Source organism: Martes martes, assembly GCF_963455335.1.
Source record: "Martes martes genome assembly, chromosome: 8".
Classification (NCBI taxonomy): Eukaryota; Metazoa; Chordata; class Mammalia; order Carnivora; family Mustelidae; genus Martes; species Martes martes.
The window spans coordinates 104,765,368-104,782,510 of NC_137895.1; the positions used below are offsets into that span (position 1 = coordinate 104,765,368).

Here is a 17,143-nt window from a genome sequence, read left to right on the forward strand (position 1 = left end):
CCAGGTGCCCCCACTCTCTTTAGTTTTTAAGTGTACAATATAGGCTTGTTAACTATAGGCACAAAGTTGTACAGAAGATCTCTAAAACTTATTCATGCAGAATCAAAACTTTGTGCCCACTGATTAGCAATTTCCATTTCCCCCTGCTCCCCCAACCCCTGGTAACCACCATTCTACTCTCTGAATTTATGAGTTTGACTACTTTAGATGCCTTATATAAGTGGGATCATGCAGTATTTGTCCTTCCATTTTACTTACTATTGTATTATTTTATTTAATGCGATGTCTTCAAGTTCATCAATGTGGTCACATATCACAGGATTTCCTTCTTTTAAAAGTCTGAATAGTATTCCATTGAATATATATACCACATTTTCTCTATCTGTTTATCGACTGATGGACATTTATATCATTTATGAATCTTGGCTTCTGTTAATAGTGTCACACTGAATATTGGAGTGCTAATATCTCTTCAAGATCCTGATTTCATTCTTTTGGATGAATAACCAGAAGCGGGATTTCTGGATCATATGGTAGTTCTATTTTTAATTTTCTGAGAAACTTCCATACCGTTTTCCATAGCAACATTTTGCATTCCCACTAACAGTGTACAAAGATTCCAATTTCCCTGCATCCTCCTCAACATTTGTCACACACATATACACACATATACACATGTTTTGACAATAGCTGTCATAATGGGTGTGAGGTGATATCTCATTGTGGTTTTGTTTTGTATTTCCCTGATGATAGGTGGCATGGAGCATCTTTTCATATACGTGTTGGCCCTTTATATGTCTTCTTTGGAGGAGTGTTTTATTCAAGTCTTTAGCTCATTTTTAGTCAAGGTTATTAGCGTTTTTGTTCTTGAGTTGTAGGAGTTTTCTAAAAAATATATTTTGGAAATTAATTGCTTATCTGATGTTATGGTTTGCAAATAATTTCTCCCATTCAGTACATTGCCTTTTCACTCTGTTGTTTCCTTTGCTATGTAGGAGCTTTTTGGTTTAATGTAGTCCCACTTGTCTATTTTTATTTTCATTGCCTGGGATTTTGGTGTCATACCATGAAATCATTGCCAAGACCAACATCATGAAGCTTTCCTCCTGTGGTTTTTTTTTTTTTTTTTTTAACTTTAGGAGTTTTATAGTTTCAGGTCTTAGGTTAAGTGTATCATCCATTTTGAGTTGCTTTTGTGTACTGTAAGCTATAGGTCTAAATTCATTATTTTGCATGTGGGTATCCCCTTTTCTCAACACCATTTGTTGAAGAGAATATCCTTTCCCCATTGTGCGTTCTTGGCACCCTTGTCAAAGATTAATTGAATGTATATGGGTAGAATTCCCTGTTGTTGGTGGCGGTTTTTTTCCTGCTATGAACATTTGTTGCTCTGAATCGTTTTTTGCCAATCTATGTTTTGTCTTATCTTCGGTATATAACTAGGAATGCAATTACAGGGGCATGTGGTAAGTGTATGTTTCACTTTGTAAAAAAACTGCCAGATTGCTTTCCAAAGTGTTGTACCATTTTACATTTCTGTCACAAGTGGAAAATTGTGTATAAGAGTTTCAGGTGCTCCACACCCTTTTCAACACTTGATATTGTCAGACTTTTAACTGTTGCTAATTCTAGTAGGTGTGTACTGGCATTTCATTGTGGTTTTAATGTGTATTTCCTTAATAACTAATCATATCATTGATATATTTTCTTTTGTGAAGTATCTGTTGCCAATCTTTTGTATATTTTTCTATAAAGTTTTCTTTTTATTATTAAGCTATAAGGATTATTCATTTTTTAAAAACACTGTCTTTCAAAGATAATATTTCTTTTGATGAAGCCTAATATATTAATTTTTTTTCTATGGTCTGTGCTTTTTGTGTCCTAGCTGGGAAATCTCTGCATCCTCTAAGTTACACATTTTCTCCTATGTTTTCTTTGAGAAGTTTTATAATTGTATCTGCTAATTTGGGTCTATGTTCCATTCTGTATTAATTTTTATATAAATATGGTGCAGGGCATGAGGTCCATTTTATTTTTGCATATGGAGTTTCCATTGTTTCAGCACCATCTATTAAAAAATCTATCATTCCTCATTGAATTACCTTGGTACTTTTAAAAAAATTTTTATTTATTTATTTGACAGACAGAGGTCATAAGTAGGCAGAGAGGCAGGCTGAGACAGAGAGGGGAAGCAGGCTTCCTGCTGAGCAGAGAGCCCGTGATGTGGGGCTTGATCCCAGGACCCTGAGATCATGACCTGAGCCGAAGGCAGAGGTTTTAACCCACTGAGCCACCCAGGCACCTTTACCTTGGTACTTTTACCATGAGTTAATTTATAAGAATTAATACATGTTTGAGTCTATTTCTAGCCTCTTTATTTGGTTCAATCCATCTGTATGTCCGTCCTTCTGCCAACACCAAATTGTCCTAATTTTAGTAGCTTTATTTAAAGTCTTGAAAGCACATAGTGTAAGACCTACAACTTGTTCTAGTTTTTCAAAGTTTTGGCTATTCTCCCACCCCCCCGGGAAAAGGAGTGACCTCTGAAAAAAAAAAAAAAGAGTGACATTTTCCTCCTATTCATCATGTTTAGATAGAGAAGTCTTCCTGGAGGAGGTGAGAGGAAAAAAAAAAGGAGGCTGGTCTTCAGGCTCTGCCAGCCCTGGTGATGGTGGTCCCAGGATGGGTGGGGGTCAAGGAGGTGACAGGAAATGATTTTATGATTTCTCTCTTTTCCTGGAGCTCAAGGCAGGTCCTTTAGAGGGGTTCCTGGTTGTTTCATTCCAAGGACTGGTGATTAAATCTGCTGTCTTCACCTTGGAAGAAGAGAAGGGGATTCCTCATTCAAAGTTGCCCTTTGAGATCCTGGTTTTGCCTTTTTAAGTCTCCTGCTGGGAGTCCCCCCTTCTTCATCCCTCTGCCAGCCTCACTTACTGCGGTGCTATACACACCATCAGTTCTTCCAAGCCACTCAACTATTTTTATGGCGAAGCAGTGGAATCCTGAGTCTCAAACTGAATATAGATGTGAGAGTTATAGGCGCACAATCTCCCAGAACTTCAAGGGCGTGGCCCTGGCTAAAGCTTTAATTAGCTCCTGCCAGCATTTGCCATTTCCTACCCCTCCCAGCGCCCTGGCCACTGGCCCCTGTTCTCCCCTGATAGCACTGCCACTCTCTCCCCCAGCTTCCTTCCTAGTTCTTCCAAGAACAGGGAACTTTTCTGGCCAAACCTGAAGCTCCCCTCTTCCTTCAGGTCCATGCTGCCTTCTGTGAAGACCCCTGAACCCCTGTCTTGCTTGGGTGATGCCCTGAAGTCCTTAAGCCAGCTGCTCCTACTCTGTACCTCTCATTCCTGCGTCCTCCAAGCTCCCGGGTGGGCTGGGGACTGTTTGATTCCAAGGCCTGGCTCACTTCTTAATGCAACTTGAAGGGTCCCCCTCACTCCAAATTGTAGCAACTGCACTCAGGCCTATGAGTGCAGGCCTTTCTCCTTTCTTTACTTCTCCCGTAGCAATGGGAGACAGATGAAGTCTGGATCTTAGGTGCTTTAATCATCCAGCCTCCCAGGGATTTGCTCAACCTGCTGGGCCCCCATCTCACTCTACACTAGGTCCTAGTTTCCACCATGATGGAATGAGGATGCAGAAATGTTGCCCTGGGATGATGACTCAGGTACAGGGAGCTGAGCATGTCCAGTGCAGAGACCTCAAGAAGCAGGTTCTGAGGATCTACATGAGCTGTGCTGACATTCGATGTTGTGTTTGCTTTCCTAAAACCACCGCAGGTTCAGGTATTGCTACTGTCCTAGCTTTACTGGTGAGAAAGCCGAGGCTTCAAGAGGCAAGGGACTGGGATGAACTTACATAAGGGTTGTGGCCCATCTGTGGGGTCTATGACCCTGTGGGGTCTATGACCCTGGCATAGACCCTGAAACCTTACCTGGAGTGGGGTGTGGCCAAGGCCTTACGTCAGGTGTTCTTGGGAAGAAAGCCTTATTCTGGGTTCTGTGGACAGAGGCCAGGTGTGCCCACGCCCCCACCTCACACCTGGTCAAGCTGTGACGGGACATGCTGGCAACAGCCTTGGGACAGTCCCACCCCAGGGACTCTGTCTTGTTCCTCCCTGGCTCTCACCCCCGTTCGCAGCCTCTGGTGCCCCATGGTTCATCTGCTGTGGTGGCAGTGCTCCCAGGGAAAGCTGGGCAAGAAGGAAGCAGAGAGGGACAAAGGGCTATGACCTGTGGGCTAAGGATTTGGGAAATAGCTCAAGGGCAGTGTCAGGACAAGCCTTGGACTTGGGCAGAGAGGAACAAACTCGGCAATGATCCCTCTGCCCACATTCTCATTATGTTTTCCTCGCCCAGCTTCAATCAAACAGGAACTTAACTGTTTGCCAGTCTGGATATTCTCTTAGCTGGTGGGCTCCCTGAGGCTGCTGTGATGCTTCTCTGTACTTTCATACATTGAGCACCAACAGTGTACCAGACACTGGGGACTCCCAGTCCAGGGTTTAGTGGTTGGACCCATGAATGACCGTTGGCCAGAAACCTCATGAAATAGAGAATTGAACATGATCCTTGAAACTAGCCTGCCTGGAGTGTAGGCTCTCCTACTAACTAGCTGTGTGACCATGGGCAAGTCATTTACCTGCTCTGAGTCATGGTTTTCTCATTTATAAGAGAGGATGATGACACACAATATAAAATTGTCTTAAGGGTTAAGGCATATGTTGAATGCATGACATGTCATCAGTGGTCCACAAACTCCCTATGCCCCAGTTTCCTCATCTGTAGAGTGATGAGGAAGTTTTGCTCCATGGTGTTTTGTGAGAATTAAAAAGTTAATACATGCAAAGTGTTCAAACAGTTCATGCCACATAGTAAACATTATGAAGTACTAAAATATAATTATTAGTATTCTGATACCCCCAATTTATCATCTACCTGTATCTATCTATCTATCTATCTATCTATCTGCTAAACTCTAGTCTTATTTGTATTCTATTAGTTTTTCTACTACTAACCTCTTTCTGCTCTAGGATCCCAGCCAGGGTACCATGGGACAATTTGTCCTGTCTTCTTAGTTTTTCTGGTCTGTGACAGTTTCTGCCTCTTTTTGTTTTCAGGACCTTGACAGTTTTGAGGAGTACTGGTCAGATGTTTGGTAGAAGGTCCTCAATTTTGGTGTGTCTGGTGTTTTTCTCATGGGTAGACTGGAGTTATAGTTTTGGGGGAAAGATGCCAAAGAGCCAAAGTGCTCTTCTTATCGTACCCCCAATTTTAAATTTAATGGGCATGAATTCTTTGGATCCCTTTTTTGGGTTCTCCTTTGGGGTGGAGGGAAGGAAGTCTGGGAGTGTAAAATCAACGTTCAGCCAACTTATGCCAAGACCGTGGGGACTTGGACTCTGACCTTGGGCAAGGGAGGTGGCCAGGCTGGCCAGAGGTGGGTAGAGCAGGACTTATAACTCAGAATGAACTAAACCCTAAGAGAAGGCAAGAAGGGAGGTTCTAATGGGGAAACTCTTGGCCCAGGCTGAGGAGACCCATGGGGGAGGAGGTGGATAGAGGAGAAATAGAAAAAGGGCTGAAGGAAAGATTCCCCTCTCAGCTGTACTGTCTTGAGGGATCTCATCAGTAGGAACCCCAAAAGAGAATGCAAGCTGCAATAGCACTGCCATCCCAAGCCCAAGGTACAGAAGGACTTGGGGACGCCCAGGATTACATCACCCATTGCATGTGCCAATGCAGCTGAATCTGGGGAACTAGGAAGACCATCTGGAGTCTGTCCAAGTGCCTGGCCAGAGAAGCAGCTCCCAGCTCTGGGAGGGTGCCTCTAAGAAGTGAAGGCAGGGTCAGGACAGAGCCCCCAGGCACCTGGCTTATGGTTGTATCCAAGTGAGCTCTCCTTCCTGAAATGCCAGTGCCATGGTGGTGAACAAGCTCTGCCTCTTTGCCTACGATCTCGGGGTCTTTTCCGGAATTCTGAACCTACCCTGGGGCACAGGTACATCTGGTGGCAGGAACTGGGTGGTAGGTTCTCTGCTACCTGCATACCTGGGTCTACCTGCCTCCCCATGGTTGGGGCTCTGAGCCTTTCTGGTTCCTGCCCTGTCTCCTCCTTCCTCCTTCCCCTTCTCCTCAGGCTGGGCAGTCCTAGGGGCTATCATGTGACATTTGGGATCCAGACAATTCTCTAAAGGCTCTGATTTGCCCCAGGAACTCCAGAGCTGGAGTAAGGGAGGTGAGAGGAGCTGGAAGACTGAGCTGGGACTTTGGTCAGGGAACTACTGTAGACCAATTGCTTCTCTACTTGGGGTCCAGTTTTCTCATGTGTGAAATGAGGGTTCAGATTCAATATTTTCCTTACTGCCCTTTTATGAAACTATATTAGATGCATTAATTATTGGTCTATAATCTATTGATTATATGTAATCCATAATCAATAATTTATTAAGTTAACAAAAATCCAAGATGAAAATTGCCCATGATCCATCCCGAAATGACATTAATATTTCTGTTGGTTCCTGACACTTTCTAATCCTTGTTCAAGTATATATTCAATTTTAATGTATTTACAGTAATACCATAAGTAGGAATTTATAATGAACATTTTCAGCTAACATTATACCGAACATATCTTTTCCTTTCCCTTTTTTTATCTCCTTTGTCCTGCTCTCTTCTTGCTGAGGTAGCCAACGTGAACTGCTTAGTTATATATGCGCTCATACAGAAATATAGTACACTGTATAGAATATGCAATTGGGGGAGAGGAGTCATTGTTTTACAAAATGATACACATTTCTCTGTAGCTTGCTTTTCTCGTTTAGCCACATGTTGTGGAAATCCACCCCAGCCAAGAGATATCACGCATAATTCCATGTAGAGGTAGAACACATAACTCCATGGGATGGATGAAACTGTCCCAGTGTCTTCAACCAGTCCCTGACTGATGGGACTCAGGTTATTCCCAGCCGCTCTGTTTCTCCCCCTAAAAACAATGTCGCCATATTTTGTACAAATACCTGTATGAACAAGTTCCTTGCATTTCTCTGATATAAAATTCCAGAGGTGGGATCGCCAGGTCAGAAGAGCTGTGTTCCTTTCAATTTCCAAAAAACAGCTGTAAAAATTCACAATGAGTGATTCACACACAGGCAGTAGACTAGGGCACTTCTCAGCCCGTGTTCTCACCAGCCACTGTAGCTACTGTCTTTCTAATGTCTGCCAGTCTGATGGATGGGAAATGGCATCTCTGTGTTGCTTCCATTTGAACTTTCCTGTTTACTAGCAAGGTAGAGCGTCTTTCCATTTGTTGGCTGTTTGGAGTTCCTCTTCTCTCAACTGGAATTCATATCCTTTGCCCATTTTCTCTACTGGGTCTGTCTTTGCATTATGAATCTGTGGGATCTCAGTGCAGGAGACGCACCTGCCTTCTGCCATTCATACTGCAAATATATGTTCCCACTCGATCATTTCGTCGTTTGACTTACTAGAGTATCTTTTCCCACGCAAGATGATTTCATTTTACATAGTCAGATATATTTCTTCTTCTTAATGGCTTTTCAATTTCCTGTTTTGTTTTAAAAGTCTCCCAAACACATAAACTGTCTTTCTAAGTTTCCTTATAAATTTGCCCTTGTTTTTTTTCTGTTTGTTTTGGTTTTTTCCCACTGAAACTTGAAATCTTTCTGGAATTATTTTTGCCAAATTAAGGTAAGCTCTGATGTTATTTTCTCCCATGAGAAGAGCCAGGCTCAGCATTTCTAATCTATGCTGTTGTAATCGTGGAGCCCCCGAGAGATGCCTGGGAGGTGGCTACCAACACTGGGGCTAGCAAGACGGGGGTGTGAGGGGGTGGCACAGATCTCCCACTTCCTGTGCCTATTGAGCTATTCCGCTTTGGTTGCTTTACAAAATGGGATCCCAGGGGCGCCTGGGTGGCTCAGTCGTTAAGCATCTGCCTTCGGCTCAGGTCATGATCCCAGAGTCCTGGGATCGAGCCCCGCATCAGGCTCCCTGCTCGGCAGGAGGCCTGCTTCTCCCTCCCTCTCCCACTCCCCCTGTTTGTGTTCCCGCTCTCACTGTCTCTGTAAATACAAAAGTAAAATCTTAAAAAAAAAAAAAAAAAACCCACAAAAACCAAAATGGGATCCCAGGAAAGATTGGGTTTGGACAAAGTGTTCTGAGGCTAAAAGGAGTTTAAACGCCTCTTTCAGGTCATCTTTGGGGGCCCTTCCCGGTCAGGCATTCTCTTACTCCATGATGGTGAAACAACATGTCAACATAACTTTATCCAAAAGTAATTTTAATATTAAATCCCAAGGTGGCTCAAAGTAAATATTAGAATCACGGAGTTTTGATGATGGAAGGCAACTTGGAAATCATCAAGTCTAGTGGCTCTCGATTCTGGCTACCATTCAAATCACCTGGGAGCTTATAAAAAGGCCTGGAGCCCCTAAGCAGGGCCAGAACAAGAGACTCAGTCCCTTGGTGGGGGGGCTTCAGGGGAGGGGGGGGCAGGTGTTGATGCTTGGAAAAGTCTCCTAGTGGTTCTAATCAGCAGCCAGGGTTGAAGACCACTTCTGTAGCTTAACTTCCTTATTTCATTAGCAAATAAATTGAGACCTGGGAAAGGTGAACGAGGTATCCCACAGCTGGCTAGCTGTAGAGTTGATGCTAGAACCTTTATCTCTGCCTCTCGGTTGGCTTTTTCATTTGCATCAAACAAATCCCTCATCAAGCACCGAGCCTTGGATTTTCAGCCGGCAGCACTGAACTCTCCGTGTGAGTGCTTTGTATCTTTGCATATGATCAGCTTAAACACGTTCAGTTCTGGGCATCATAGATGAATAGACCTAGTTCCGCCTTGCTGGACCGAAGCGGGGAACAGGGTTTAAAGAACTATAATGATAAAAGATAGTGCGGAATTAATGGAAAATCCTATGCAGAGGAACCTACTGCCAGGCTGTGGGCTCAGAAGGAGAAAGAGGTAGCGGTTGGGAGGTCTGGGGCAGCAAGCAGCGGCAAGGGTTCTCAGGGCAAGGATGCCGTGGTGCTGGCTAGGCCCCGCCTGTCGAGGCCACCTCTGACCTTGTCCCTCTGCTCTGTCCTCAGGAATGAGACTGTGCTACACCAGTTCTGCTGTCCCGCTGCCGATGCCGAACAGAAGCCCGCCTGCTCGGACTTGGCCTCCCAAAGGTGGGAATGACTCGGTGGCCGTCCTCCCTTCCCCACCCCCACCGCCCTTCCCCTCGGAGCAAAGCACACCACACAGCGCCTCTTCCTCTGAGTCCTGTGTTCTTGTTTGTCTGTTTTTACCTCCTGCCTCCATTTCTCTTTCCTTCCTCTGGACCCCAGATGAGCCATTCCCAACTCTTGAGGTCATTATACCCTATTGGTTCAAACTCCAAACTTAGACTCCTTCCCCCAAACGGCCTACATAAAATGGCATCTCTTTAAACGTCCGGGTAATTAATTGGATTATGCAGAGTATAATATACATACATAAAACATCATATAAGTTGTCTGGCACTCAGGAGGGGCTCAACCAATGGTAGCACCCATCTTTTCTATCAGAGCAAAGATAGATGCTTTCCTTTCTTTCTCCTTGCATAAAAGAGCCAAGATGACTAAGTTTAATTCTCAGGATTTCAACACTTCACTGAGATAGCCATTGACCTGGGAAGGAAGGGGGAGTGTTGGGTCGAGGGTCAGTGTCCCTGTCCCGGGCTTTCTTCACCTAGTTGTGGGTTAGTCATGGTCCCTCTTTCTTTTATTATTTTTAAAAAATTAATGAAATTTTTTTTTTTTACTAGGGAACCCTCAGGTCATTTAATAGTCACTGATGCCATCTTAGGGTAATATAACTAAATATATATACATATTTTTTTTATTGGCACAGGCACAGCATGCCAATCTAATGAGACAGAAAATAGGGGTGTTATAGCATATATTTGGGGTCTTTCCAATATTGTCAACAACGTAGCAGCCTTCAGTGGGAAATAGTCATAGTGGTCAAAAAAGCTATTTAGCTTTTGAACGTACTATAAGTTTTTTGTTTTACCAGGGAGTCCATCCCCATTCATCTAAGTGTCTGTCCATCATTGTCATCACGTTTGCAAAGCCTACCCCAGCAGAAGGGCGGGGAGTCCCCAAGTGCTCTGCCTGTGACGCTGACGTGGAAATGTGAGTGCCCGAGCCCCATAAGGCAGCTCTCAGCATGGCGAGCTTCCCACACTCTGACCCCTCCTCCCCACACATCAGCTCCCGGCTGTTTGCTGTGGATATGTTACATCTCAGGACTGACGCCTTTATTCTTTCTTTGGGTTTCTTAAGCTCAAGACTTTCCTGAAATATAAGTGTAGGGAAATACTTCTGTTCCATGCCAGTCACTTCCTCAGGGAGGGGAGGGGGAGGAGAGCCACTGGGCAGCTGAACTAATGGTCCCTCTGTCCACCCGCCTGCTATTTGGTCATCCGTCCTCCTCATGCTCTCGTCTGCTTTCTTCCACTTGCACCTGTTCCTCCAGCTCTCCTCTTCCTCCCCAACACCAGATTCCTCTCCTCTGGTTCGCTCGTCTTGATCCTTGCACTCCGGGTCCCTCGTTAAAGCTTTGTTCTCTCTCCACCGAGTTTTCTGTCTCAGTTCTGCACATTTCTCTCTTCTTTACTTGTTTCTGACTTCACTGGCAGTCAAGACACTTGGATTCTGGCCAGGATTTGCGCCATCGACAGTCGTCTATTGTTGGGACTCGTTTGAGCAAGTTGCTTAGCTCCCCTGGGCCTCAGTTTCCCCATCTGTAGAATCAAGAGGGTGATCTGTCTGGGAAGGAACGTTGACGTAGCGTTTCATGGAGTCTCTCAGCTGCTCTGCGAGGTTAGACCAGGCAGGTTTTCTTATCCCTGCCTCATGTGAGAGCAGAGGGAGGTTCGGGGCACTCAAGGGCCTTGCCCGCAATCACACAGCCAGGAAGTCCCAGTGCCCAGACTCGCCCTGAGGGCACGTGACTCCTACTGCTAGCATTTCCAGGTTGAAGACTCAATGATTCCATGGTCTTTCTTAGCTCCTTCGTTCCTCGGAAAGTAACTCCATAGTAATCAGAACGGGAGCTATGGACACAAGACCATCCCTGAAAGGTGTTACTACTGGGAAATCAGGGTCAGGGAGGAGGTAGGACTCTGAGAAGGAAACCGGAGGAGTGAAGCCAAAGCCAGTGGCACACCTTCAGGATCCCTCAATCCCGGGCTGAGGGAGGCATGGTTGCTCCCCGAGGCTGACCAGATTGGAGGATGGAAGGGAAAGGGAAGGACCAAGCCCTGTGCCGGCCCCCTGGGGGGCCTGGGGGGCCAAGTTCTGTGCTGGGGACAGAGGCACAAGGAAGGCCATTGGGATTCTGGAGGAACTCCCCATCTAGTGGGGTGCCGTAATGCCCCCAAATGGATGATGGCTCGCCAGGAAACTGACTGGAAGGAGAAAGAAATGGGAAAATGAGACAGGGGTTGGGGGGAGGAGGAAAAGAATGAGGACAGAGAGCGGAGTGGCATCGGGGTGGTCTGCAAGGAAGGAGATGGAGGACCCTGTCCCCTCCCCATGAGTTCTCACCGTTCAGACACACAGCAGAGTCTTCTTCAACATGTCTCCTTCGTAGGGCAGGGAGAAGAGAGGGAAGCTGTCTACTCTGCCTCCCACCCCATCAATCCAGCTCAGTTCAGGAACGTTTAATTACCACCACCCAAGCACCCGGCATGGGTGAAGACAGATCGCCGGGTGTCCTCAAGCTCAGTCTTGGGGTGGGGGTGCCAGCGACAGAAATCCTCCCCAGAGTTTTCCATGCTCCCCGTCTCACTCTCATCCTTCCCGTTCCTTCCCGTGCCCACACTCCTCTGCCTGCTGGGACCACCCTGAGGCCCTGGATTCTGGTGGGAAGGGGAGGGAGGAGCTGTTGTGACATGTGGGAGAGAGGGGTTGGGAGCATGTGGGGGCAGGGGAGGGATGTTGCCCCCTTATGGGGGCTGGGGCACCAAGGGAATGGGCTTTTTCCCCCAGGCTTTGGGGCGGGAGGGTAGGAGATCTATTTTCCTTGTTTCCCCTTGGAGGGACAGGCGCCGAAGTTGGGGTGGGGATGCTCTGGGAAGGAGGCTGGGAGAGCATTTGATGGTGGAGGGTCTGAGAGCACTGCCCACCGCAGCCTTCCCCTCCGTGTGGGCCAGGGAGACCTGGCCCCAGCGGGTCCAGACCTTCAGCTGCTGTCTGCCTCTGTTCCCAGTCATTTCAAATTGTCCCGTCTGTTTGGTTTATAGTTTCCTAGAGTATATTTCTGTCTGTCTGTCTGTCGGTCTGTCTGTTTGTGACGTCAGTCTCTTGGCTTCTCTGGGAGGAGGCCTACTGGAAGTTTTCTGACAGTCCAACAGTGTATATGTCAGTCAAGTCTGTCTGTTCTTGGTGTTCTGGGGGAACAGTTTTCTTCCATGAGATCCCTGACATCCCTTCCCATGACCCCTTCACAGCCCCATATCCCTTTCCTTTACCCAGGTGCCCCACCTCCAGAGCGTAGCCCAGACCTCCCTGTGAATTTCTCTATGAGAATGTGCCAAGGTCAGAGACTGGGCTGAGGACGAGCGCAGGATCAGTGAGTCACAAAGCCCTTCGGGCCACCCTGGGAGATCCTGGGTTGGGATACAGGGCTCCGAGACAAGCCAGGCTCCAGCCCAATCAGCCTCCTTGGAGTTCTCTGGGGATAAGTCCATTGGCCTCTACAGGAGACCCCAATAAGAAAGCTACACCAGTCACTCAGGTGTCAGGGTCACTGCCATCCTTGGTGTGTGACCTCACAGCTGGCTCCCTCCACAAATTGCCAAGTTTGGGATGTCTGTCATCTTCCCTGCAGAACACAAGCTGTGGGACTGAACAGGAATCCCTTCCTTAAGCCCCTGGACTCATCCCCTGGGGGCTGCTTGGCAGCTGGTCACCCACAGCCGCACTGGTCAGACCTGTGGAGAGGGGCCGCCACCGCCGGAGGCAAGCCCTCAGCCCCTCGGAGAGACCGGCCAGGAGCAATCCTCCTGCCTCCCAAAGAGGCTGCCAAGCTCCAGCCCTGGGAGAAGGGGTGCTGCTGGGACAGCCTGCCCAGACACCTACAGAGCAGCCTTTGGGAGACGGGGTCAGGAGAAACTCTTGGAACCTGGAGCCTTCCAGGGAGTGATGCTCCAAGAAGTGGGGAGACCCAAAGTGCAGCAAGCCCAGAAGCTGGGGGTCCCTAAGAAAGGAGGCCAAGGGCTGGGCCTAAGGGACTGGGGTGCAGGGGTGCAGTGGTGGCTCTGGAGAGGCCTCTGAGGCTGGGCCACCGGAGAAAGGTGCCTAGGCTCACAAACCCATAGGCAAAGGGCCTCCACTTGCTGGGTAGAGAGGCTCAGGTGAGAGCTAGGGGTGGTGCAGCCCCGAGCAGCCAGCCAGGGGCAGCAAGTGCCTGCCAGGCTCTTTCATCCCCCTTCCCTACCTCCTCCTGCTGCTCGCTAATGACAAGGGCTTTATTCTAGGGAACTGAATAGGCTAGTAATTGCAGCCCTACTTTCCATCCCGTGGCTCTCCTCCCTCTCAGGCTCTCAGTGACACTCGGAACAATGACCCCGGGCTGGCCAGCCACCTCCCAGCATCCCGCAGGACAGCAGGCCATTTGTCTCTGTGGGTGGCAACGGGGCCAAGTTGAGGAAGATTGGTCTCTATTAGGGTCATGAGAGGAGGCCTGTCGGGGTGGGCGTGGGGGCTCAGGAAAGGGACCCCTAGGATGGAAACGGAACGACCCCCAGATCTGAAGGGAGTCTCAGATCTCCTCCAGATCTCCCCCGGCAGTCTCAACTGACTCACCCCTGGTGTTCAGTCCTTCCTCCTCACGTACCCCTTACTCCAGGACGGAAGAGATATTAATATTTCTTGAAAGTACGATTCATGGAACATACCGGGGATGCTGCACTAAGCCCTCTCAATATTTCAACCCAGTTCTGGGAGATAGCTATTATTCCCCTTTGTCGATAGGGAATCTGGGATGGAGAGAAGTCCCGTGTCTTGATAGAGGGACCACGCCAGTCAGTTCTGGAGGTGGAGGTGGAGCTCAGGTCTACCGCCAAAATGCAACGTCTCTCCACTGAGCTGCTGCTAGAATTTTTTCCTTTTTTTTCTTTTCTTTTTTCTCTTTTTTAAAGAGCGCAGAAGAAATCCTTCCAGGCATTTCTTTTGATCTTAAATAACCTCTATTTTCTCTGATTATAAGTTATACTTGCTAGTTGTTGGAATGTGGAAAATACAGAAATGTAAAGAAGAAAATAATTGAATCCCGTTATATGGAATTAACCACTGTCAACATATTAGGGTACAACCTCCCAGGATTTTATATTTCTAGGCATGGGATTTTATATTTTCCCTCATTAAAAAGAAAAGAAAAGAGAAAAAGCTGTTGTATCCTGCACTTCCCACTTCCCACTTAGTATACCACATCCCAGGAGCACTCCAGCCCTGGAGCAGCCTGTCCCAGGCCCCCACCCTGTCCTGGGGGCCCTGGTCTACACCTATGCCAGCTGGTGTGTGCCCTTGGCCGTGGGCTCTGCTGGAGGGCGCACTCCTTGCCACCCTTGAGGAAGGGACTTCCCTTGGAGGATGCTGTCAGGGAGAACCCTTCGTTAGCATTGCTGGCGTTTCTGTCCAGCCTCTCCCTCTCGGCTCTCCCCAGCCGGCCTGGGGCGCGATCAATGGACCAGTCAGTGTTTACTCAGAGATTATGGAACAATTAAATTCCCAATCAATACAGTTCAGTCTTCAAACAGCTGGGCTAGGGAGCCTCGGCGTCACGTGCTGGCTCCATCAGTCACCTCCCAGGCTCTGAGGCTACCCAGGAACCTGCCCCACCCGCGGTGGAGGGGGTAGGGCTCGTTCTGGGGCTGCAGAACTGCATCCCTCTTCCCTGGAGAAGCACCAAGAAGACTCGGCCTCCCTCACAGGCCTGGTGGGGGGGAGATGGGGGTCTCTGGGGTCTCTGGGGTTTCTGCCTCAGCACACTAGGAAGGCAGTGGGACAGCAGACAAGGCCAAGGGGAAATGGTCCGGTCTCCTTGGGCGTCCAATGGTTAGTTCCCAAAGGCCTTGGCAAGGGTCGGGATCATGCGACTTAATGCCATGCTGTGACACTTCCCATGATGCCCTAGAATGGAGCAGCTGCCAACTGTGGGATTCAGGTGGGGTTCCTGGCCACTGAGGACCTCAGTCTGGCCCGGGACACAGCAAACCTGGTGGGAAGTGCCCGCAGCGGGGGGAGGGAAGGGGCTGCTCCTTCTTATTTGGGCTGTTTGAGCAGGTTCACCTAGCTTTCCAGTCTCCCGAGGATTTCTGTGGAGTTCCGCAGAATCCACCTTGGCCGGGCTTTATAGGATAAGCACAAGGAAAATGGCCAAAGAATTCAGTCCTGGAGCTAGAGGAATCTGTCCCCTGACGAACCACACGGCCAGTCTCTTCACCGGTCTGTGCTTTTTGTCCCACCAGCATCTTCCCCACCAGAGGCACAAAAGACAAAATAGATGTCAAAATGCATTGATAGCTTGGTAGGGGATGTCCTCCTCCACCCTCTCCCCCTAATTCCAGAGAGTATTAGGGAAGCTTTGTCTTGTCGTGATTTTTGACTTTCTATTGAGGGTTTTTTCCCTCAGCTGCGATGTGAAACTCATGTTTGGAGTCAAGAATTTGTCCAGGCCAATTTCCTTATCTACTGTTCTGTCCCGGTCACTCTCTAAGACCAGTCTCTCCAGGAGACCTAGGTTGTCAGCAGAGGGTGCTTGGGAAAATTCCCTGTCCACAGGCCTGTGCTGGGGCTGTGGGGTGTGAGTGAGGCCAGGCTTGGGTCCACCTCCAAAGAGCTGCGAGTTAAGACAGACAACTTGCTGTCAGCAGTGTGATTAGAGATGTTTAGAGAAATCCTCCTCGCTCTGTTTTGCGTTCCTTACCCGTGGGAGAGGGAAAGAAAGAGAAGACTGGCTGTGAGGGATCGAGTGCTCGCTACGTGCTAGGCAGAGAGGATCTTACTTAATTCCTGCCGAAAGTTCTCAAATTGTGATTAGTCCCAGGTTTACAGACAAAGTGAGGATTGGAGATGATGAGTGACTTGTCCAAGGGCCACATACCCGGTGAAGGGCGAAACTGGGATTTGAACCAAGCATCTATGAGGGCTTCTGCTACCAGAGTCAGAGGACACAAGAAGGGAGGTGTTTTCAGCATGGGAAGTAAAAGCGTGATGGCGGAGTGACCGTCTGACTCCCAGTTCCCCAGGGGGCTGCTTCGAGGGGGCTCCTTGCAGACACCCCGGTTTGTAGTTCAGGGACCGAGAAGGCTGGCCTTTCCTTGCTACCCTCCAAACGAGGCTGTTTGCGCCCTCCAGGCTGCAGGAGGTAGACACATCAGAGCAACTGAGCTGAGGACAGAAGTGGCCGAGAGAGGATTTTTATGGGGGGAGAAAAGATTTAGGCTTTATTATTTTAAAGAAATAAACATAACTAAAGACAATACTCCCAGAACAACAAAATGAAAGCTACCACAAGGCATGTCTGACTATCTCTGCTCAGTTGGTGCTCATTAATGCAGAGTTTTATCCAATTGGGGGAAACAGATTCTTTTTTTCAATTACCGGAAACTTCTCGTCTGAATCTTGTGGGTATTCCTTTTCCACTCCCAGAAAGAATAACCTCTCTTTGCAGTCCTAGAGATTTTTCTAACCTCACCATCTCTTACGCTTTTTGGTTTGGTTTTGTTTTCGCCTCTGAAAAGTCATCATTCCGTATTCATTTATCTTTCAACCAATAACATGACCATAAAAATAATTTATAATTTCAATAAGCGTTTCTGATATATGACAGAAAGGGTTTTAAGTCTGTCTCATCACACCGGAAGAGAGGAAATTATCTTCCTCTGCAGCAAGAATGATTTAATCAGATCAGACATTCTTCACGACTTTAATGCCTTTGACAGAGGCCTTGGAATGGCTTGAGAAAAGAGATTTTTGGAGATTTCTTTTGTGATGATGGGAAAAAAAAAACTCCCAAAAACGAAAAAACAGGAAAGACAGCTGTCTGTGAAGGAGCACCGGCATATGCTGCTGTCTCCAGC

The 17,143-nt window shown here is 47.7% G+C and overlaps 1 protein-coding gene across 1 annotated transcript in view; it reads left to right on the forward strand.

Annotated features, from left to right (window-relative positions):
• The window catches only part of IQSEC3 (IQ motif and Sec7 domain ArfGEF 3), a gene marked incomplete at both ends in the record, with an annotated part of 98,767 nt that overhangs the window by 23,122 nt on the left and 58,502 nt on the right, over positions 1-17,143 (forward strand). The window contains one exon of the mRNA XM_080811904.1: positions 9,117-9,200. Within this exon, the coding sequence (XP_080668030.1) occupies positions 9,117-9,200 (84 nt within the window). The remainder of the gene's footprint in view (positions 1-9,116; positions 9,201-17,143) is intronic.